The following is a 24,384-nucleotide window of genomic DNA, read 5'->3' on the forward strand; positions in this document are numbered from 1 at the left end:
GTCGCAGGGCCATGCCCGCCGGGCCGGGCGGCTGGTCTTCGGCTGTCCCCGGCCGGCCGTGAGCGAGCTGTCTGAAGCCTCCTGCGACGCAGGGGCACCAGAGAGCAATTCCAGACCCGGGTTTGGATAGAGGGAAGAAAGACAAAAGAGAAACGAGGATGGGTGATGGGGGCGGGGGGGGGGGTGGGGAGAGGACAGAAGAGAGAAAAGAGAAGCGAAAAATTCGACAGGGGAGAGGAGGCCGCCAGTGCGGTGCACAGCGGGGAAGGGAGCCGTGGGAGGGAGAAGAGGAGCTAGCGGCGGCGGAAGGAATGCGCGGGGAGAAGGGGCTGAGGAAAAGGAGAGCAACGCACAGACAGGGTCCGAAGTGACCTGGAGTGCGCGCGTTCCCTGAGCACACGCCACGGCCCGAAAGGACAAGCGCGTAACGCTCAGCCCCCTCGCCGCGCGTCATGTCGCCGTGCTGTCGCTCAGGTCCGGGGCCGCCAGCGTTCCAAGCGCGCCTCGCAGTCCGCGCTGCACGTGGGGTCGCCCCAAGCCGCGCGCTCTCCGAACCGGTCAAACACGGTTCCTCGGCGGCCGCCTACAGCCCCGCACTTGCCTGGGGACAAATAGAGTCCCCGTTGTCCTGGGAGCGAACGCCGCGCTCCTGGACCCGGGACCCGGCCCGTTGCGCACCGGGTCCCAGCACCGTCCGCGCCCGGGGGAACCCCTCGGACGTGGCGCCGGGCGGCGGTGCCTGGGCTGAGCGGGGAGCCGTCCCCGGTCCCACGTCCTGACGGGAGACAAGCCGCAGGCTCACGCCGCGAAAGCAGGGGAGCGTGCTTGGGCCCAGCGCGGCGACCCCAGGGCCCTGTGGTGGGACGCTGAACCGCCTCTGCGTGGAGAAGGCGAATAAAAGAAAACATTTTTAAATGCAGAGGAGGGGAGCCAGGCAGGGCCCGCACAAACACTTCGGGACTGAAGCTCCTCAAAGACGCGTTGCGGGCCACGTCTAGTGCTAGGCCACGACTCGGCCTATTAATTTCTATTTTCTCCAAGTGCCTATTCTCCAGGTGTGGCCCTCCCGAGTTTAATCGCCGGCCCGGGCGCGCGCGCAGACTTGCTTCCGCGGCTACCCGGTCCCCGGGCACGCAGCTTCGCGGAGAGCTTGCAGAGACTCGCGGCCGCTTCCAGGTTGCGAGCCGCGAGAAAACGGCACCCCGGAGAAGGCCGTCCGCGTCTATAATGCTCAATGTTTCTACCGTGCGTTTTCCCTCCAGCCCCGTGCACGCCAATTCCGAGACAAAATCATGAAAACGGGCGCGCACCGGGCGGCTCCCCGCGACTGCCGGGCGCGGCGCAGGCAGCGGGAGCGGTCCCGGGCGCGGAGGCTCGGCGGGAGTCCCCTTCACCCAACAATTCCCATTGAAAACAAAAGTTCGTACAGATTTCAATTGAGACACACTCAGAGATGAGGAGACCGGAGGAAGAACGCAAACCACCCAGTAAGCACGTGTCTTCGCGGCTCCCCGAACCCTATCGCGCCGCGAGGTGCCGGGGAATGAAAGCCGCTTTGCCGGGAGGTTCGGGCTCTGGAAGCCCGAATGGGGCTGACTGCCCGAGGTCCCACTGGCACCGTGGAATCGCGCTGAGCTGGCCCTTTCCGCCGAAGCAAAACGTTTTACAGAGTTTAGACATAAAAAAGAATGCACGCTTTTATTAGTTACTTTTTTGCAGTTTATTATTGGGGTAACGGACAAAGCCAGGGTCATTTATGGTTCGGGATCTTGGTGGGGCGGTCAAGTTTGCAACCGCGGCGCAAACTCCCCCCGCGCGCTGCCAGCGCGCGGCCTCGGCGCGGGCCCCGGGGCTGCGAGCGGAGGGAGCGGAAGCTGCGGTCCTCGGGGTATGGTCCACGTGGGGCGGAAGAAAGACACAGCGGTTCTCGGGGGGCACCGGCGTTGTGGCCCGCAGCCTCGGGAGCCTGGAAAAGGATTCGACTTCTTCCTAGGAAGAGACCTGGACGTGCCCACTCGCCGGGTTGCAGGCGTTAAGTACCGGGCGGTGGCAGGATGGGCGCTAAGGTGCGCGCGGCGGATGCTGACCCGAGGAGCGGCCGGCCGAGGCCTGGGCCGCGGGCGGGGACGGCGCGCGCTCCCCACACCGCGCGCGCACACGCACGCGCGCACCCCGGCACACACACCTGGAGCTTGTCCCAGGAGGGGGGCGGGGAGGAGAGCCAAAGCGAGTGTCTTAAAATAGAGGCAGGCAGAGGAGCGCGAGACACCGAGAGGCGGGAGGAGACGAGTGACAGCGAAGGGGCACGAGGCGCGCCGGTCTGCGCGCGGGTCGTACAGGCGGGCGGGGGTGGGCGCCGACGCCCCTCGGCACGCACTCGGCACCCGGCCCTGCAGGAAGCGCGCGCTGATTGACAGCTGCGTTGTTCCAAAAAGGCTCGTGGAAGATGCTGATCTGCGGGTGGGTCTAGACGCGCAGCAGGCGCGCCCAGTGCCCGCTCCCCTTCGCCCGCTTCCCGAGCCCCGCAGCCTCCCCGCTGACGAGGAGCGGGGTTGAGGCCCCCGCCGGCGCGCCAGCCCCGCGACCCCGGCCGGCCAGGCACTCGCAGCCGCGCTCGGGCCGGCGGGCGCTCACCCCGGCTCACCATGCACTGCCACGCCGAGCTGAGGCTGAGCTCGCCCGGCCAGCTCAAAGCAGCCAGGCGGCGCTACAAGACTTTCATGATCGACGAGATCCTGTCCAAGGAGACCTGCGACTACTTTGAGAAACTTTCCCTCTACTCTATGTGCCCGTCGCTGGTCGTGCGACCCAAGCCCCTGCATTCCTGTACGGGTAAGACGCCCCGCTGGGGGATAAGTAGGCTGCGGTAGCTTTCACGCCCCGTGTCGGTCGCCTCTGTTTTCCTACCTGAGGGCGAGCGGAAAGGGCCAAGGGATTCTGTCCCTACACCCCTGCAAGGGGCCTAGACTCGCCAGCCAGCGGTGGGCATTGCAAAGGCGTCTGCAACGCGGCCAGGAAGGGCCAGGCAACGTGTCGATCGCACGGTTGGAGATAAAGGCAGCAAGGCCCTAGGAATGGGCCGTCCGTGCAATGCCTGGTTGTCCTGCTGGGAGGAGAACGCTTCCTCCTTCCTGGCACCGCTGTGGTTTTCGGTCAGAAAGTTCAAACTTGACCTGGTTCAGCGCCTAAATTGTTTCAGGAAGTGGTCTTGTGGGTTTCCACTTGAGCTTGGCGGCCTTGCTTTTCACCTTGAGTTAACTTGTCCAACCTCCTACTGTCTCCACTGGGAATTTTACAAGTAAATCACATCCCGAGGTTCTCAAAAATCCCGAATTCACTGAACTTTACTTAAAATGACCCCCCTCTGGAGAGGTAGTTCTGGAGTACGTTGGGTTTGTGGCACAAACTAAAGAGGTCAACCCCGCTTGTCTTAAGTGACTAAAAACAACAATTATTATAATTTTAAAAATCCTTAAATCTATTTTCCTTTCTCCACAGAACTGAGACCGATTGGAAATACAGAAAACTTAATAAATATATCGAAAAACTTGTAGGTTTATGTAGAAAGCCCAAAGTTACTTTAGAAACTTTGGATGCATTAAGAGAGCTCCAAGTTTCATAGTGCCTTGGCATTAGAATTTAGGCTATGGAAACTTAGGTATAGCAAAAAAAAAAAAAAAAAAAAAGAAAGTTGAGCAATTTTTATCAAAAAAGTTATTGACCGTGATTTCCAGTAAAGGTAAAGATGTAATACTTCCAAACCAAAATAATATATTTTTTTGAGGTTATGTTTGTTGCATGCGTGGCATGAAATAAGTTAATTAAGTTATACTTATTTTGAAAAAGTAAAAGACATTTTGAAAGACATTTTTGGAACATTCAGGCCAAAAGCTGCTAGTACATAATGCTCAGAATCCTATATTTTTTCTTGGTTCCACTGAAGGTCTCTATAGGATAAGTGATAATTATATAATAAGTACATACAGTGAAGGTCTTTTAAAATCAAGTTCCTACATATATTAGGTTATGAAATGAATATCATAGTTCAGTTACGACTTTTAAAAGTAAAATTAGCCTGCAGGGTGGAATTAGGCCTGATATCCTGTAACAAGTCTTTTAGAGGGATATCATGGGATACCTTGAATTTTAAAAACCAAGAAATATGTGAAACAAAACATTTTATGAACAAGATAGATATCCTTAATGTTGATATTTTTATACTTGTGTGTCTGCCATGTGTGGACCCTTGGATGATAAGGATACTTCAAAATGTACATGGAAAGATTTGTGTAATCTTTCAATTCTATTTTTTGGTGAGCTTTTTGAAGTACCCTCATGTATTGAATACACATGAGGAGAAGTAAGCTGAATCTTGTTTTGAGTACAAATAATCATTTGCTACAATAACTCAAATCTCTTTAAGGAAAAAGGATCTGTTTCAATCATAAATCTCAGTGCACCCTGCTCAGACATTGCATATGGAAGGACAAAATAGAACAACAGCTTCTAAGCACCTGGGAATAGCCTAGTGCTGTCAGAATGTTCAGTGACTTTGTGCCCTGCAGTAACTTGAAGGCAGCTTTTCCTGTTTTATAGGATTCACAGAATTGGATCATAGAAGAAAACATGCCAGAAAAAGAATAATAAATAGCCTCAGAAAATAGTCATCGAGTAGTCGAGGCTGAGAAAGTTCTCCATTTTATTGAAACTTGTGTGGGAAATAAGGAAAAAAAGATTCATATGTGGTTTTGTGAGTATTAAAAGTAAGTTCCACATATATCATGGACTAAAGTTTTGCTTAGTCTTGAGTTTTCAGAAGTTCATTGATGGTTTGCAGCAGAGGGTGGTGGTTGGCAATGGTTTTCTTGCCCTATTATTCCAGTGCTTTCTTCCTTCAGATTGTTCTTTTGAAAACATGTCATGATTTTGTTCTATTTGAGAGTTAAAGTATAGAAACTGGGATTTTCCAGTGGAATTAAACCCATAAAAACTGGCTACAATAGTCCATACTTTCAGATCATAAGCCTTCAGTGGGTTTACAATTACAGTTAAAGCCTTACGTGTATTAGATCATGGGAATCCCATTAGTGACTACACAGGGGTTTTGCAGATACCATAGTTTCAAAGCATTTTTTTGTTTTTAACAGTTAAGTTTAGGATCAAAAATCTTAGATTGGATGAATGTAATCTTTTCTTTTTTATTAATTAAAAAAAAGTTGCTGGTATCCATAATGAAACAATAATGTGTGTGTGTGTGTGTGTGTGTGTGTGTGTGTGTGTGTGTGTGTGTTTGTGTGCGCACGCTGGATAGAGGTAAGTGTTTAGCGCTTTTGGTGGAACCAATGCATGAAAAGGTCAAATCAAGTGAAAGGCATGAACTGAAATTAAAGTTACTGAACTTTCTCATCTTTTTCTTTGCTGATTTAAGGTTTACATAGCTGTAACAGAAGTGAAATGTGTTAGGTAAAATAAGGAAAACTAAGATTTAAAATTTTCTCAAAATTAAGAAAAGTTACCAGCACACACAATAAGTACATGAAATCAGGTTGGAAAGGATAAGCATTTAAAAGACCTGTACATAATTAAGCAGTTCATGTTGTTTAGATTTAGTAATCCAAATGTCAATGTATGATAACAAATCTACTCAGGCAGAAGAGCATGTATTCAAGTAAAGTAAGAAATGGAAATATTTTTCATCAGTCAGATAATCAGTAATTTACTATTAGACACTCTAACCTTGATGGCATACTTACCTTCAAAAAATTATTGTTTAACAGACTCATTCTTATTATAAATGCAGTAGTTTTAGTCCTAGAAAGTTGTCTCTAAATTTCTTTGTTTTCCAGTAAATCTCCTTAGTTACCTAAATTGAGAAATCCTTTCCTTTTAAGCCAAACTAAATCAAAGTTTATCATTAAATTTAAAATAAAATTTAAGAATTAAGCTCAAAAAAAGCTTCCATTTGAAGAAAGTTTGTTATTCAGACCTTTGTTTAGGTGTGGAATATGTTTAGAATGAATGTAGTATATAACATGTTTTTATATCTTACTTATATTTAAATCTGATAAGAGTAATCCCCATTCACAATGGAAATAGGTTGCCATTTAGAAATTGGTAACAATCTCTCATTAACATTAGAATGTTGACAGTGATTGAAGGCTAAAAATGAGATGCATTTTATGATACCATAAATACTATTTAACTTTAGGGTGCACTGTTTTCTTTTTCTGGTTGTGATTAATGTTTCTTGGTGGAAAAGTCATTTGACGAAAGCTGGATTTTCAGGATGGAAGAGATCCCAGAAGTATCGGCAGTCATTTTTGAAGGCGCTGCCTTTCAGTCTTTTCTTTGGAAACAGGCAGTTTCTGAATTTGAGGGGTGTTTGGGAAAAATTGGTAACTTGCTTCACAAAAACAAGGATATAACTACTCTAAGAGTTTTCATATAAGGATACTGATAAACGAAGCTCTGGTGCCAATGACTTATACGTTTATACATTTGCATGTGCACATTTGGGGGGAGGCGAGCATAGATATTTGGACATTTTATAACCTGTGACCAGTATGTGACTTATTATTCTACCAAGATTTGTCATCTGACTCCTTTCCCCTTCTCCAGCAGAATAGTCTGTTGAATCTCTCTGTGACCTTCAGCGGCCGTTTCTATAGTGCTGAAGGTTGAGTCACAGAGCTGGAAGGGGTCACGGAGATCATAGACCAATCTCCCCGGATAGAAGATCCTTTTTGCATAGTTCCAGGGTCACATCAGTGGTTCAGCATAGTTTCAGTCCACTCTCTGTGCCACTGTCTTTCCTGTTAGGGTACTCAGAAATCAGGAAGGCCTTTCCAACTTGGTTACACACCCAGGATAAACCCGTGCGGTCACACCCAGGGGACAGTCAAGCAGCCAATTAAAAGGGGCATTTGGGGAAGGGTGTTTATGTTAGGAGGTGGCATTGAGAACACTTTATCTTTTGGTGGGTCCAAGAGAAACAAGTTTTGGGAAGTGGTGTCCTTGGGTGCATTTTTATCACAAAGATTGGGTGTCATCCTAGTGAAAAATTAAACGAAATATGGATGTGTACAAAGACTTTTTTGGGAGTTAGGGAGTTACTACTTCTGCTTTGTGGAGTTGACTGTGGTGATTCTCCAAATCTCAGTTCGGTCTTTGGTCTTTTAGTCGGAGACCAAAACCCATAGGATCTTGGGAAACAGAGAGCTGGTCACTGGAATGTTAATGGAGAAATGTAAACTAGGGTCTGGGAAAATGATCGTTATCAATAAGCATTTGTATTTTTGCCAGAGCCACATAGGCTTTTATTAGCAATTACTCATAACCAACTGCTTCTCCTGTTCCCATTCTAAGGGTAAATAAATCAAAGGATGCACGGGATCTCGGACTCATCCATGGTCAGAATATATTTGGAGCTGAGCCTTTTTGGAATCCTTCGCTTTTATCTCATTACTCCTTAAGTTCTATAACTCCACTGTTCAGTAGAAACGCCAAAGGGTTTCTTAGGAATCACTTTTAACTCATGAATGGGTCATTGGTAGTTCTTCTCTGGCTCTGATTTTCTTAATAGCAAATGGAAAAATAATTAGAAATTTTGCTCAGAAGTTGAACTGCCTCTCCAAATGTCTGTAATCTTCAGTATCATTTAATTCCAAAAATATTTATATTTGCTTGATGATGGCACTGTCATTGAGTCCATTATTTTTAAGCGTATTCTAAATCTTGACTATCAGTTGAAGTGTTTTAAAAATCTCTCTAAACTGCTTGTAGAACCACTGCCAACCCCCTTTTTGTTGTTCTCTAGAGTGTGTGATGGGCAGTTTGGAATTGGGAATGGGGAACATTGTGACAGTTTAATGCTTTTGCTTACCATGTGGAGTTTTCTCTTTGAACTCCACCAGCTGAGTTGTCAAATTAACCTTGTTAAGTACAACTCAAATGAAACCGTGTTAACTCTTCTATGGGGCCAATTTCCCACAGATATACTAGCATTCTTGCTGGTTGTACTTCTGGATTGAAGACTGCGTTTGTGATATGAGCATGGACAGTATGAAGTTGTTAGTTCTAGCATACCCTAGGAATCAGTGACCAGAGGCTTAAGTTTAACACTTCTCAGGAATCTATATGAAAAGCAGTAAGGATGCAAAAGGTTGTTTAAATTGTAAAGAGAGATCAAAAGGAAAAAAAAAAAAAAGAAAGGGATAGGGAAAAAGAGAAAGCATTGGCCTTGTAGCACAGTGTCACTCAGAATGGGGGCACAGGCACAGAAAGGTGGCTTCTAGAATTCTCTTGTCAGTCCATGCATAGGAAATGGCTAAAGTTGATAATACTTAGACACATGCTGGGGCCCCTTGAACGGGTGAGACTCAGAGCCTGCCCGGCATGTAGCATTCACTGTGGAGCAATAAATGTTAAGCATTCTGAGGTGTTGTTTGCACTTTGTTTTGAGGTCAGGCAGGAGGAGGAACAGAGATGAAAAGCTAGGTCGGTCAGGTGGTCTGAGGCACCCTCGTTTGTATTAAGCTTGTGAACTTTTGTGGGTGTTGTGGAGCCTGCCCTGCTTCGGAATCGAGTTGATTGATGCAAAGTTTGTGGGGCCTGTGGCTAACTCACTGGCACTTCTTGCCTGGAGCGAGCTTCTAACAGGGGCTGCAGGGATGTGGATGGGTGTGTAGATTCCAGCCTCCTTTTGTATCCTCTTTGGGAGTACAGTTTTACACTCCAGTCTTGTGGAGTTAGTGTTTCTAGTGTGGCTTAAGAAGAGATGGTCTCACAGCTGGATTAGCTGCCGTCTCCCCAAGAACATGCTAAAGCCTGCAAGTGCCCGCAGAACGGTCACGAACCACACCACTGCAGGCGACACTCTTCTCTTGGAAGCAGCACAACAAAGAGAAAAAGAGAAGGATGGAGGGTTTTCACGTGAAGACTCCACCGGGCCTGCCTCGTTGGTGTCTGCCTCCGTTTTAGCTGCTGGAGAAGTTAGAATGGTGGTTTCTCCCTCCACTACACGGATGACAGAATTAAAATTAGCATTAAAATTTATTAACAATTGGGTTCAGATCAGGACCTTGTACAAACTTGGTGGCATTAACAAAATAAGTACTTTCCAGGAAGAGAGGTGTTCTGTTGTTTGTTTGTTTTTGAACCAGAAAACCTTTGCAAACCCTCAGGATTTAATTTATTTTTATTGCCTTTTAATAACAGAAAAAGAAAAGTCTTGTTAAATGCTCTAAGAAAAAACACAGTTAATTTTCCATTACAATGTCTAATTACTCATCATCTCCAGGACATTTTTATATGGCAGTTTAACTTCTTGAAAGTGGAAACTTGGCACACATTTAAGGAAGAAAGCCGTGCACCCAGATAGATATCAGAAGATGGTCTAATTATATTTGGGCTAGAGTCGAATCTTACGTATGATTGCTGTGAAGTAGAGAAGGGGAGAGAGAGCCTCTGTCCGTAGTCAGGGGGAGTCTCTGGTTTCTTTAGCGCCAGTTGAAATTGAATCCAGAGGGAGATGGTTCTGAGCACAAGGTGACGGACAAGGGCCTCTGAGAAGTGCCCCTGCCAGTCACCAGTTGAAGCTGATGTCAGGTCTACTTGATAGGCCTGGAGGGAAGCTATGTGTGCTTCCTGACTCAACTGGCAGAGTTCACAAAGATGAGCACAGTCTTCCTTCATGGAAGGGACAAAGGGCGACAGAAGAGAAGCCAACCTGGGAGCCTATCAACACCAAGTCCAAGCAGAGACACTTATGGGACTCTTTTTTTTATTGCATCTCTTCAGCTTATCAACATGTCCTTAGGAACATGTTCTTCTGGATATTGGAGATAGATAAGTGTTTTCACTGAAATATTTCATTGAAGAAGATTGGCTGCCATCTAGGTGATGTCAGTGTGCTTTTGGTCATTGTGTTTTAGAAAAAACACCTTATGTATTTGATAAATGATATGATGATTGTCCTTTTGTTTGTTCAAAGATCACTTATGATGTGGGGAAATGGAGTCTTGGGCCTGGTGGGATTTTATGAATTCATTGCTGTCTTTCTGTCCCCGGAAATACCTGGTAATGGTAGGTCCCTGATACCAATTAACCTGCCAGCCTCCACCACCCATCTCCCCCTTTCCTAGAGTTCTTTGCACATTGCTAAGTCATTTCATAAACGAGTTCACAGTCACACGTGCATTGAAGGAAGTGTAACTTTGATGTTTTAGCTTAAGCAGTATCTAGGGGAGTAGGCTTTGTGCATTTCCCTAATGGTAACCTATAAACAGTGGAGTACTGATATTGTCTTCTTGTCTTGGGGAGATATCCTGTGTAAGGAGAGTTGCTAAATCCTCTTTCTGAGTCCTGCAGTATTTATCCAAAGGGAGCTAGAAACTTGCGAGAAATGCTAGAAAAACTTTGTACTCTGAACGTTCCTATTCACATGCATAACAGTAATAGTAATAGTGGCCTTTTTTTTTTGATTGCCGAACATGTAATAGGCATTGGACTAAGTGCTTTTTGATCAGCTTCAAAACATCCCTAACATACGTATTATTATCTCCACTTTACCAATGGGGAACCTGGGACATTAAGTAAGTTTCCCAAATTTGTAGAATATATTGAGATCTCTTACAAAGCAATAAGAAAAAAGGCAAGTAGAAAAATGGGCAAAGGCTACAATCAGGCAGTTCATAGAAAGGAAGATCTAGATGGCCAGCAAACATGAAAGAATGCTCAGCCTCACTGGGAAAACCCAGGAAAACCCACATTAAAATGATATACCATTTCATACCCATCAGATAGACAGATATTACAGAATCAGACAATATCAGTTGGTGGCAAGGATGTGGAGCAACAGATATTCTCAAACATTGATGGTGGGAGTGTTATTTGGTATGATTACTCTGGAAAGCAATTTGGCAACACCAGGTAAAGCTGTAGAAATACATGCCTCACAGTGGAGCAGAGCCACTTGTGTGTATGTGCCTTGAGAAATCATTATATTGTGTGCAAAAGGACACGTAGGTAAGAGTGTTCATTTCTGTGTTGTTCAAGTTAGTGAAAAATCAAAAACAATCTAACTGTCCTTTCAGAAGGAAAAAGGATAAAATAAATATGTACTATATTCATTTAATGATATTCTGTGCAGTGATGAAAATAGATGAACTAGATCTACTTGTGTTGATATGGATGAATTTTAGAAATACAATGCTGAGAAAAACCAACATGTGTATTCATACCTATAGTCTGACACCATTTATATAGTGATTGAAAACATGCAAACTAATACTACATACTATTTAGGGAGGCAGGGGCATGGGATTTGGGAGCACTACCCATAGGTTTTTTTTTTCCTGTGTAATAATTTATTAAGAAAAAAAGGCCTAATGCCAGTAAATATGACAGAGCATTACAGTGTGACAAAACTTGGTCATGGGTACACAGATGTTTGTGACATTATTCTTTGTACTTTTCTGTATATTTGAAACTTTTCTTAACATAAACATTGGAAAGTGACAGTATGAGAGACCACACATACCCATGAAACTCTTAATGTTGTGGGACCTTTTTTTTGATGGCTTTCTTGATAGCTTTTCTATCCTGAAACAGAAGCTTTTAAATACAGAACTTGTTGTGCACTTTATAATTAGACCCATGTACAACTCACACTCAATCACTGTGGCTTCTGAAATTGGCTATTGAATCTTCCCAGCCTTCCCTGGCTGGTTGGGGGTATGACTTATCACCAAGATAATTGTTGTTCCCCCAGTAATGCTTTAGCATGTGAGTAAGTGGTCTTGGAGTTGGGTGCCCACTCTTTAAGGAATTACCGGTGAAGTGTTTGGTTCCCCCCACCCCCCACCCCAAATACACAGCAATGATCATGTGAGGGAGAGTTGTTAGGGTTTTTTTTTTTTTTTTTCCTTTTACGTAATGATGTTTAAAATCATAATAAACTGATACAGTGACATGCTGCCCTTGGTTTTTGACCAGCGGTCCATTGGTATTGACAATTTAATTTAAAAATTTGTCTAGGGATGGCTGTGATTGAATACCAAACAATCTAAAAATGTTAAACAGTAGCTTCTTAGCAGGGAAAAATAATGTTGATATCGGCATATTTTCTGTCCGAGTTCTCTTTATATTCTTTAACCGTGATTTGATTCAAAAACTTTGCTCAATGTGTGGTATCAGGGATTGTTGGAAGGGACAGGCCATTACTATGGTGGTTCCACTGAGAGGTGTCTGTTACCAGTAATAAATGGTTGTCCTGTTGTTTGGAGGAGTTAACCTAGAGCACATTACTCCGTAATGACAACTGTGGTGGCAGATGCTTTATTCAGCCTATCTTAACAGCCAAGACATTTCTCTTTTCTCTGCAAAATGGACGCAGTTTAGAAATGTTGCTTTTAGACATTTTTTGCAAAAATGTGGCCTCTTGAGAGCTCTATCTTCTGTGTCCCTCCAGAGAGAAAATGCTCCTTAGTGTGGTGGAAACAGTTTGTACAGTAAGAGTTTGCCAAAGTGTTTCGCCTCCCCAGACTGCCCCTCTCTGCCTAAATAAATACATAAGCAGAGAGACACATATTTCAAAGCGCTCTGGGGCCCTTGCCCCACCCAGACCTATAGCCAGTGTCCCTGCACTTTCTTCAGTCCTTGGCTGTGCGGCCACAGTCAGCAGGAATGAATGACCACCCCTAGAGGATTGTGGCCAAGTTGGGTGTGACTGAAAGGCTGGTGACCCTGTCAGATGTGTTGCCAGCACACAGACTTTCATGGGTGGCGAGAGAAGGTCGTGCATTTGATCTTACCTATACGGTTGTGCACGATGGCTGCGGTCAATTAAAAGGGCAGAAACTTTCACTTGTTTTGCTCTGTTGACCTCCTGGGTCTCTCCAGTGATACTTTATTCCTCATAAATGGACTAGCCAGGCTTGGGGCTGTGAATGGGGGAAACATTATCAAGAAATATACTCCAAAGAGCTGCCGTGCCACTTTATAAGTAAGAAAACACTGCGGAGAGCTTCTTCCTGCAATCCATGACAGTCTGCTCACTGGCCACGAATCTGATTAGATCCACTTTTGAATCTTCTCTTTGGAACTACTTGGGAAAAGACAAGTGAAGATTTAGGATATTTAGGGTAAATTTTAAGCAAGTTTCACGGAGGGAAAAAGGAAGATACTTTAATATGGTTCCAAACTAAGTCCTTTCTTTTTCATGAGTAAAATTTTTACTGAAATAATTGGTAAATCACCCCAGACGAGATTTTTGGGGGAGGGTGTTGTTAATTTTGTTATCCCTGGATATCATGGTAACTCATTAATGCTCTTAGCACATTAGACAGCTGTGTATATTGGAAGCATGTTTTCAATCATCAGTTTAGAGCACAGCATAAAGGAACATCTATTAGAATGCTAGCTTTTTGTTTTTCTGCTGGAAGGTTGGGCCTATGGCAGTTAGAACAATTAGCTGCCTAAACAGACTATGTTGCACTTTTTAGGGATCTGCAAAATAGAAATAACAATCATAATAAATGGTAGCTTTGTGCCAGGCACAGCACTAGGCACTTGTACACATAAAGGCTGTGAAATAGTTATTATTACCACCACTTTTCAGGTGAGGAAAGGGAAACTAAGAGAGGTGAAGAAATGGCATCAGGGCTCACGAGTAAGTGGCAGAGTTGAGATTGGAACACATGTCTGTCTCTTTCAATATGAAGTTCTGTATTATATGTGATTATATGAAAATAGGCAAATGTAGATTAGAACTCAAGCCTGTCCCTTTACATATAGGCTCCATGATATATTTATGTAAAGTCCAATTAATGTGCCAGCTCCATAGGACTTTATTTTGAACCTGTCAACTCCTTTACACATATTTATAATATTTAATGTGTGTCAGTGGTCGCTCACGTCCTGTGATGACTTGGGTTTCTAAATGATTCCAGAAAAATTCCAAGAGGCAGCGGGATTTTTGGAGGAAGAGAGGTCCTTGGGAGATTGTAGACCTGTTGCCGTTGGCCAGTTGACACTTAGTTTATTGCTTCTGGATATTGGTGTCCTTGTCTGCGTTACATTCGCTAAGACTCTGGTCCCTGCGCCTCCATGAGCTGCGATTCTTTGGAACTTTTCTGGGAAAGTCAAGGGTGGAATTCCCATTCATTCATTATTATGAGCTAGAGAGAAAATGCTTAACAACTAAAAGCCAACCAAGTGTCTTGAAAGTTAATCAAGACTTAGAATATTTTTCATGGAATACTCATTATTAAGTTAAATGGAAAAAAAATTTAAAAGCCTGGCCATTTATTTGTCATCACATAAATAAAAGAATAAGAGACTGTTTTTTTTTTTTGTTTTTTTTTTTTTTTTACATTATATCTGGCTGAGCTGGGTGAGTTCTGGGAATCTCTGTTATTAAAAACTTTCTCTGTGATTACAATGAAAAGTCAAGTTTAAGAACCACTGTAGTGTAGATAACAGCTTAAAGATGAGACTGATGTCATTTGTACCCGCGACTCAAATGTATGACACCATTTAGTGGAGTGATCCTGGTGCATAGGTTTTTGGTCAGACGGTCCTGCGTTTGTCTGTATTTTATTGTCTGCATGACCTTAGGCAGTCGCTTAACCTCTCTGACACTCAGTCTCCTCATCTGTAAAATGAAGATGATGATAACTACATAATAGGGTTAGTTGTGTAGGTTAAGTGAGATAATGTATATAAAGCTCTTAGCATAGTTCTTGGCAACAAAGTGCTCAGTAATTGATAGCGTCTATTAAAAATAATTACTTATAATAATAACCTCATCTTGGTTGACTGAAGCACAGCCTTTAGGGAAAGATTACTCTTATTGGTGAATTAAAGTCAAGAAAAATTAAACATGTTTAAGAAACCACTTTACTCCAGGGTATTCTTCTGGGTTTTGTCATTGTACTAGCTGCCTTTTAGGGCCCTTTGCAACCTGGGTGGTCCGTGAGTTGTTTGAGTTCAAGTCTTCATGAATAGGTATGTTTCGTTCTTCCCACGTTTCTGTTTTATAATGTGAATTCAGAATTTTGTAAGTTCATAAATGAGTGGCACAAACAGGTCCACACTATAGCATCACAAAATGTGCCTTGTGCCTTTATTTTTTATGAGTGCTGCTCAGGATTAATTGCCCCTAGGAAATGTTTCATCATGCAGCTGAAAGTATCTCAAGGACTGTTTTAGAAAGTGGCAGAAATTCTCAACAAGAAGTTTGATTTCCTTTCTTCTTTGAAGAGTACAGTTAGGGATAGTCTTTTCTTTTAGAAGAGAATAAGAGCATTCTTATTCTCTTACTTCAGAGCATTGAGAGAGAAACACAACTCGATGGAGATGATGTTTTCTAGTTAGGTGATGTGGGAAAACGTAGCAGTTTGAGGGCCAACCATGTTCCTGGTGTGATATTGGGCCTATGATTCAGAGTGAGTTCCAAATGAGGCCCTGATTTTACAACTTTTACATTGCTGGTGGGGCTAGCTTATGATCACATTTTAAGTGGTAATGACCATCGTTCTGCATGGAGTTTTCTGGTCTGATCGCGTCAACTGACCGCTTGATGTCTTATGAAGTCTAGTATCTGCTGATGAAATACTGTAATTGGTGAATCCTTTCCACAGTGTGAGAAAAATTCTCTTGAGGAGGAGTTCTCACCTTCTGTGGTATGAAGGAAGCCTCAGTGAACAGGGTGGTACCTCTCGCTGTCTAACCATTTATAATGATAATTCCTACAAGCAAACTAGTGACCTCATCCAGGTTCAGTGGTAGGTGAGGCCAGGTGGAAGGAAGCAGGTGGGATAAGACATGTGATGTGTCATCTTGGCTACAGCAGAGTAGGATTTATTTGTGAAGAGTGAGAAAACTGACTTAAGTCCCCTGAACCACAGAGTCTAAATTTTCTGAAGTGTTGAAATAGGACTCAGTAGGAGATATTGATCTTTGGCAGCTCGTTGCGAATATACTATTAAACCTATGGATTCAGAAACACAAAGTGCATGTGTTTGTGTTCCTGTAGGAGGGAAATGGGCAGGAATGAGGTGGGGGGTGGAAAGGAATGTTACTGAATGGAGAACCAGGAGTCAGGGCTAAGGAAACAAGTTAGTTTACTGAAACATGGATCCTTAGATGCTTGCTCAGTATTTGTTGTCCGCAGGGGAAAAACGTATTTAAAAACAAGAATGGAATATTTCATTTTGGAAATGGCCGTGTGAGTACGTGCTTACTTTCAGAGGCGTTCCTCATAACTGACAGCAGTCAGTGATTTCTGATTGGGCAATGGCCTGCCCAGCCACACATTTAGCCCAATTATCATATATATTAACAATGCATTAAAGAATTTCATCATCCTGGGTCACAAAAGATCATTATGATTGTATTATAATACAGTCCTGGTGTCCACACAGGGCCTCACAGGAAGTTGTGTGTACTCCATGTAAAGAGGCAGTGTGGGAGCAGGTGCAAGCTATAAGTCCTACCAGAAACCTCTCTTTTTGGGCCCTTCACTGACTCGTTCAGTGATGTATCAGTGCCTCAGTTTCTGCTGTTGACAAAACAAGACCTACCTCCTTAATGTGTTGGGGAGGAGTAACTGATTAAGGAATATTAATGTACTGCTTTGAAAAGATAAAAATATGATGAACATGCAGAGAATTAATGGGAGAGAAGCTGTGTGGTCTCCAGACAGCTAGACAACTAGTGTAGACAACTAGACAACTAGACTAGGGATTGACTAACTCTGGCCCACCACCTATTCTTCTATTGCCACGAGCTAAGAATGTGTTTTACATTTGTAAATGTGAGAAATATATTTCTTTTCAAAAAATCAAAAGAATATTTCATGACCTGTGAAAATTATATGAAATTCCGATATCAGTGTCCATACATAAAATATTTGGAGAGTTTGCCAACCCTTGAACTTGACTATTGGAAGCAGGGTTCCTCAGTTGTGAAATAATGTTATTACTGATCCACAGCAAATGATGTCATTCAGACCGAAAAACACCTGCTTTGATCCAGCATAGACTAGGGTTCTGTTATCATCCTGTGGTGTGTGAAAGGCTTGAAAGAGGGGGTCAAGTGGGGAATTTTGCAAGGATTCTCTTAAATTGAAATCAGGCTCTTGGGTCTAAGGATAGATTTCCAGACCTTTCCAGAAATAATGCAAAGTTTTTCTGCACTGAGAGAGAGGTCAAAAATATTTACAGTAAAGTGGTTGAGACTCAGTAAAGTGGTTTTGGGACTTACTCTTTGCTGCTCCAATTCTCACTGGATTTCCCAGAGGGAATCTGAGGATGACAGCTGAGAAGAGGCTGGGAGTATCAAAATTGCTGACATTTTTCAGTTTGAGAGTTGAGTAAAAGTTTATGTGCTTCTTAATTGACTTTAACTTGTTGCCCATCTCTAGAAATAATAATAATAATAATAATAATAAAAGCTATGCAATCACATTACCACAGCCCGACCCGGAAGGGGTTTGCATACCCAGTTAAAACACTTAATTGTGACCACCCATTCTGCTGTGGAAATTCACATCTACGGGCCTTTGCAGTTTTCATCTACTGAAGGTCAGGAGCTTCCAGACCTTCACCTTAACCAAGAACAAAGCATGATTCTCTAGGTGCCTCGATTGCTCTCTTATCTAACATTTAGGTACTTGGTCAGGGTGAGACAGCCTTTGAGCTAAAGAAGGCCCTTGGAGAGTGGCAGATGTAAAATTAATCTGATGTGGCTACAACTTCCTAGCACTGTTGGGTTTACTCAGCCAGTAGGCTGAGAACCGTTTAGATTTAGCCCTTTCCACAATGGAGTTGGAGAGATACAAGCGGAAGGTCAATTAATTTCAGAGGAAGAAATTAATGTTGGCAGGTAAAATTCTATCTCAGTGTGGTACATGCTACTCCTGACAATCTTACTCCAAATCAAAGATGATGTTCATAAAACAATTATGACAATTATAAACACATATAACAGCAGACACTTGTATAATAATTATGTTCTAGGCACTGTTTTGAATGCCTTGCATGGATTAACTTATTTAATTCTTACCATAATCACATGAAATACTATTATTTTTCTCAATAGACGAGGAAATAGACACAGTGAAAGAGGTAAGAGAGAGAGACCTCTTTTCTGAAGGGATAGTGTAGAAGAGGAAAGGATATAACATTCCGGGTTGTATAGAGGTGAACTATATTAAGAGATAATCTCTGGTGTCTACAATGATAATATTAAAAAAAAATTCAAAAAATATGAGTGGAGGAGCAGAGAACAAACCCAAACCATGTCACACTTAGAGAACTCTGTTGTGTAATTTGGAGCTTGGGCTCCTGAAGAGTTTCTTATTTTAAAAAGTCTGGTGCGGGGTACAGAGTAAATCCTCGGTTTTATATATATATATTTTTTTAATTCTGATTTTCTTTTGTTATTACTGATTTGATTGTCCTTATCTAGTTCTTTATTTCTAGGCTACATAGGCCTGTCCCTAGAATGATTCGGACGTCTTACTTTTCCACAGCTATAAAGTCCTGACATGGCTGAAGTCCTAGGGAATGTATTAGTGTCCAAATTTGCAAAGTAAGTTAATGACAGGGACACATTCAATATTTTATCCGTTCTGCTTCACTGCCTTAGGTACTGTTCCACAGTGGATAGGATTTAAATAAATGTTATCTTGACTGTTCATATTTTTAAAATTAAATATTAAGTAGGTAAAAATATTTATGAAATATATGTAGGATACAAAGAATATCAATATGATGAACACTTATGTATACCCACCACCCTGTGGAAGACAAAGAGCATTTTTTCTGGGGTTGTCCGTGTGGCCCTCTCTGACACCGTCTCCTCCTTCCTCGGCTTGGAAGTCACCGGTTTCTCAGTTCTCCGTTCCTCCTCTGCTTTTCTCTGTAGTTTTGCCATATGTTGTATCCTGAAATTATAATTGCTTAGCTTTGCTCGTTTTTGAACTTTATGTAAATGGCATCACACTGTAGGTATTTTTTGTGACTTGCTTTTTCACATGGCAGGACATTTCCACGATTCATATTTGCTGTCGTGTGTAGCTGCAATTCACACATTCTCGTTGCTCTCTAGTGTCCAGTGTATAAATATACCTCTCTCTGTTTACCAAAAGTCCATTTTATTGTGGACTTTTGGACTGTGTCCAGTTACTATTATTATAGATACTGCTGTTTTGAACGTTCTTGTTAAGTCCCTTTTTTAAAAACCAATGAGCAGGAGGACTCATTTGCATATAATAGGTTTTCTATGAGAAGGACAGTCCTACGTTTTAATGAAAATTATATCTACTCCTTGCACAGATAGACATAGTTTTTATTTTGGGATACATACCACCTATTAATTGGGTTTATGTTTAGTTGCTTTTTTTTTTTTTTCCAGAGCTGAACTATGATTTATTTTATTTTCTAAAGCAAATCAAGGCATTCATTGTATAAATTACTGGAAAATAAATCTTCCCAATTTAACAATAAAAAGTTTTATAAATATTTTAAGAAAACCAAATTAAAAATATTAAATAATTTTAGAATGTGAAGTACTTTCTTCTCTAAATTAAACATTAAATAAGCTTTTCATCCAGAGCAACAGACAAAAAATATTGCATTATAGAGGTAAGATGGTCTCTGCCTCACTCGTGTTTATTTGTAGTTTGGGAAAGAAATTTTTATTTCTAACATTTTTTTAGCTTAAAATGATAGACCTTAAAAACCTTTTGAAATTGCCTGCAAAGTTATACGAAGGCATAAAGGTTTAGGGCAGGCAAAAGTCTATAGTCTACACAGCTTTTTTTTTTTGACTAGAAAGAAAACCAAAGCCGTAAATTACTCAACCAAGATCACACCAAGCAATGCTATGCCTTTTAAATTCATCTTCTCTAACATACCTGTACGAATCTGGAGCTGTATTTCTAAATTTGAAGCCACAATATAATACTGTTGTCGTAATAATATTGTTTGCTTCAGTGCCTCTTAATTAAAATTATTTAATGTGATTTGGAAAACAAAATCGCTAATAAAATCTGCAATGACAGTTTGAGATTTGATTTTTAAAGTTGCTTTTCTCCACCCTATTGACTGTGCTGAGGCTAAAGAGATTTTGTTTAGTTCCCATAGCTTGGCTTTGGCATTGACAATATTTCCATTGTCTTACAACTCAGCTGTCGCCAGTGGTGTTCGAAGATGAGCTCTAAGCTTGAAGGATCCTGCTGTTGTGTCAACAAATAATGGCACAGGGATCTCTCCAACAGCTTGTCCACAAACTGTCCTGGGGCTTTCCCTCTTAAGGAAGCAGCAGCTTTGCAAGAGAGATCTTAACCGGGTCATCTGGATTAGACTGGGTTAGTGGGCAGTGAGTTCCATGCATTTAGGCCCGGGTGTGAGGCTTTTCATGTTCTTGGAATCTCCCCTGGCCCTCCCCACCACACCCCTCCAGTGGCACATCCATGCCCCATCCTGAAATAGCCATGGTTCAGCATGGAAGAAATTCAGTCCCCTAATCCCTTGTGAGCCAGTGAGCTCTGCATTTGCCAGGGGGTGGGCTTGGACTTTTTCTCCTTAAGGAGAATCTCTGAATGCTTCAAGAAGTCTGTTTTAAGAACATAATAAGAACACAACTGGATTTGGAGTTGGATGGTGCAGATTTGGCCTCCAGCTCTGCTGCTCAGCTCGGTGACTTGGGCAGGCTGCTGTGCTTTTCTCTCCTCAACTGTGAAATAGGTATAACAACACCTGTATAGGTTCCTGGGTTTGCAGCGGAGATTGAATGAGCTAAATCTCCTGAATCTTATGTGGACAAAAGATTTTACCTCTGAAATAAACTTTTTAAAAATTCTACACGTTTCTCTATGTTTCCGTAGAAAGCCAGGGAACACAGTCTGCAGGAAGCTGGAGGTGTTGGTGATCGCTGGATGCACACACAGCTGGCCCTCTCTCTCCTGTGCCTGGCAGCTCGCTTCGTTTGCCTGTCTCTCCGGGGGCTCTGAGCTTCCTTCCTTCAGGCAGGGATTGTGCCTTCTTCATCTTCGTGACCCTAGCACCTAGCATATTTTTGGGACTTAATAGGTGCTAAAAACTATGGTTTTGAAACTTACTAAACTGTTCAGAATTGTCTCTGCCTGGTATTTCTTTACGGTACTTTTCATACTGTATGCAATATGTTTTTCTCTTGCTCAACCTCTCCCTTCCTTCTCTGCACAATTGAACTTTCTCCTGTGTTGGGATCACCCTGACCCTTCTCCGTCTGCAGTCTTCAGATGTTGCTGTTCCTACCCCCCACCCTACCTTTTTTGGGGGGGGTCTAAGTATTTATAATATACAACTTGTCACATTTAGCTAGTAGACTATATTATCTGGAATGATCTGCTCCAGCTTGAGAATTCTTAAATGTAAGGCCTTATTTATAGATAGTAAAGTGTCTGCCTTTTTTTTTTTTTTAATTCTAAGTTCATTGTACTTCATCATGAGGGATAATGGTTCATTTCAAGTTAATCTATGAGACTAAAGTGTAACCTATTTGGGTGGGGGGGATAAGGGCTTAATGACAGCTGTTAAACAGTGCATAGCAACGCTTCACAACAGCTTAAACATGAAAAAGGAATTGGAGTAATAGAATATGCTGGAATTTGATGACACTGAGAACTATGGACGTGGGATTTGAACTTGCGGTTGTAGACAATGACTGTGTCTCCTAAGACCTGAACCCCTGAACCTTTAGCACCACGTTCCCTCAGAACAAAGGCAGGTGGAATTACCAGCAAGGGTCCCTCTTACCCCATGTTGCACATTATTTGGTCCTTTCTTAAGTTAAACTTCCATAAAATAGAGACAGGGTAGTTCTTGCCACCTTAGTGTCCCATAAAGTTGATGATAAGAATAATTTCAAAGCCTTTTAAAACTTTCAGAGATGAAAAGCCTAAGAAACTGGAAGAATTCAGTCACCTAATGCACTTAGCTGGTATGAAACATCTTTTCATGAAAGAATCTGTCCTACGCTAGCAGATATTGGAAAATGCCCTAAAAATGTTTATAGCATCATTTGAGAGTGCTGACCCATTTGGAAATAAAATAATGAGCTCCCTTGCTTCTTTTTGTGCATAGGAAATTGTATAGGTGGCTGTAATTTTTTTCGATTTTAGACAAAATCAGACTAAACAAGTTTATCAAAAACTTATTGTGTCTACATTAAAAACCTTAGTCAATTAAATTTAACCCTTAAATGATGCACTGATCCGCACTAAACATTCTGATTAAAACAAAGAAAAGCTAACAGCCCTTATTGTTTCAACTAGAGTTCATTAAAAGAAATTATTAAGCCCTTACCCCCCAGGCTCTGTGCTAGGACTGGAGAGATGACGGTGACATGAGCAGCAATGTCCCTGCTCTCATTCTTGGGAGAGATACAGATGAGTTGTGCAGTTACCAGTACAACATCGTGTGACAAATTCCATGGTGGGGGAAGGTGAGTGCAGAGTGGCACCTAACCCAGACTGGGACTTGGGGGAGCAGTTAGGGGCCCAGGGAAGGCAGCTTCTGAGCTGAAACTTGCATGATAAGCAGGAGGCTGAGGGAGGGATGCTCCAGTGGAGGCAGAACATTTCTAAAAGAGCACCTTCTCCTGAATGCTGTAATGAATATAATTGAACACTTTTTGATGGTTGAGGATCTCCTGACCTTCAGCGTAATTATTTTTATCACCAGTCTTTCTATAGTGCTGTAGATGTCATTGTGTGAGATGTCATAGATTAGTAGTGATAACACGATCTCAAATGCGTCTTTATAATCCAACCTAATATTTGGGTAGTAGAAGCATAATGTACATTGTTACAGTAATTGCGTATTTTTGTAGTTTTTGAATCCTGACTTATTGTTGCTTCCTAAATTCATAACTTTTTCCCCTTTTCATCATTGCTGCCTTGTAGGGTCCAGTATTATCCTTGTCTCTTGATAAAATTAGGGCTTCATGTTTTACCAGGAATACAGGCTCATTTTATGTACTGCGTTTACTTCTAATTTTTAAACGAGCTCCTAGAGTGACATGGGTAAGTTGTTTCCTTCTTTTGAGTTCTTTCTCTCTTTTCTGAACAGAGATTTCATGCTCATTGGAGAAGTACTTGGAGATTCTTAAATATCAAGTAGGAAACTTAGGAAGACACGAAGTATAATTATGTATGAATGTTTGCCTCTTCCAAGAAGATGCTCAATAAATGTTTGCTGAAATAGATTTAATTGAGAGTTTAAACATTCATGGTTCATGGCAAAGCCTTACAATAGTTGTAACAGGTGAAACAAAAGCCAAAAAACAAAAAAAACCCTCATTGCTGTTGCCATTGGAATTTTAGAGTTTCATGTCTGTGTTCTGGTTCATACATCATTTGTTTAGCTGAGTTTATCAAAATCATTTGGTTAGCTGAGTTTATCAAAATTCTCCATGGGAGGTCAGGAAATATTTTAGTATTGTCCAATACTTTGTATAGGACAAACACTGTATAGTTCAGCACTGTTGGTAAAAGCTGAGTTTGATTTCAGTTCCTATAGTTGGCTTCTGAAACCTCAAGAGAACAACTAGCTGTGATGAGGTACTGAGAGAAAGGGTCTATATAGCTATGAATTTGCTTGTCCTCGAAAGGCTGAGGATACCTGTGTTTTGTTCCTCTGTAGCACAGTGGCTCAGAGAAAATCATGCTGCACTTTTTACTTTACCTCCTCATACTACCATTTTGTGATTGCAATTCAATTCTAGAGATTTTGTCAGAAAGAGAAAAAGCATAATCACTCTTCTCAATAGCTGTTCAAGGTATATCATGACAGGCTATCGATATGATGGTCCTGTGGATCAGCTCAGGTCTGCCTAGTAGATTAGCCCATCAGTATTTGTAACATGTAGAGCCTCAGCTCTGTAGGCTTTCCTGGAGCGTAGTTGATTAGACAGCTTTTATTTGGATTACTGTGCTCATGGGAGGACCTTCAGGTTGAGCAGAGGGGCAGAGTGGGATGACGAATGGTCTGGAGAGCCAGCAGAGCACCTCTGGCTTTCAGCCTCTTCTCTTGAATCCAGGTTCTTTGATTAGAATCACAGACTCTAGAGTTGAAGGTATTTACTTATGACCATTCATCGAGGAAGCACCTTCACCTGGAAGACATAGAGGCTTAAGTCGGCTCTGAAAACATTCACTGAGTGCCTTTTTGCCAGGTTGAGGAAGCAGCTATAAAGATAAATGATCCCCCCAAAGAATTCGCTGAGTAGTAAAGGGACCCAAACATACAGAAGTCATTTTAAACACTCTGGAGAGTGCATGAAAGAGGAAACAAGCATGGAGGCCTGGAACGAGTGTAGAGCCGGGAATTTAGC

The 24,384-nt window shown here is 42.3% G+C and overlaps 1 protein-coding gene across 1 annotated transcript in view; it reads left to right on the top strand.

The window, feature by feature from the left end:
- Positions 1 to 2,261: 2,261 nt before the first annotated feature.
- The window catches only part of BARX2 (BARX homeobox 2), a 70,764-nt gene continuing 48,641 nt past the window's right edge, over positions 2,262 to 24,384 (top strand). The window contains exon 1 of the mRNA XM_063093451.1: positions 2,262 to 2,832. Within this exon, the coding sequence (XP_062949521.1) occupies positions 2,646 to 2,832 (187 nt within the window). The 5' untranslated portion in view covers positions 2,262 to 2,645. The remainder of the gene's footprint in view (positions 2,833 to 24,384) is intronic.

This window comes from Cynocephalus volans, chromosome 4 (genome assembly GCF_027409185.1).
Source record: "Cynocephalus volans isolate mCynVol1 chromosome 4, mCynVol1.pri, whole genome shotgun sequence".
In the NCBI taxonomy this organism is placed as follows: Eukaryota; Metazoa; Chordata; class Mammalia; order Dermoptera; family Cynocephalidae; genus Cynocephalus; species Cynocephalus volans.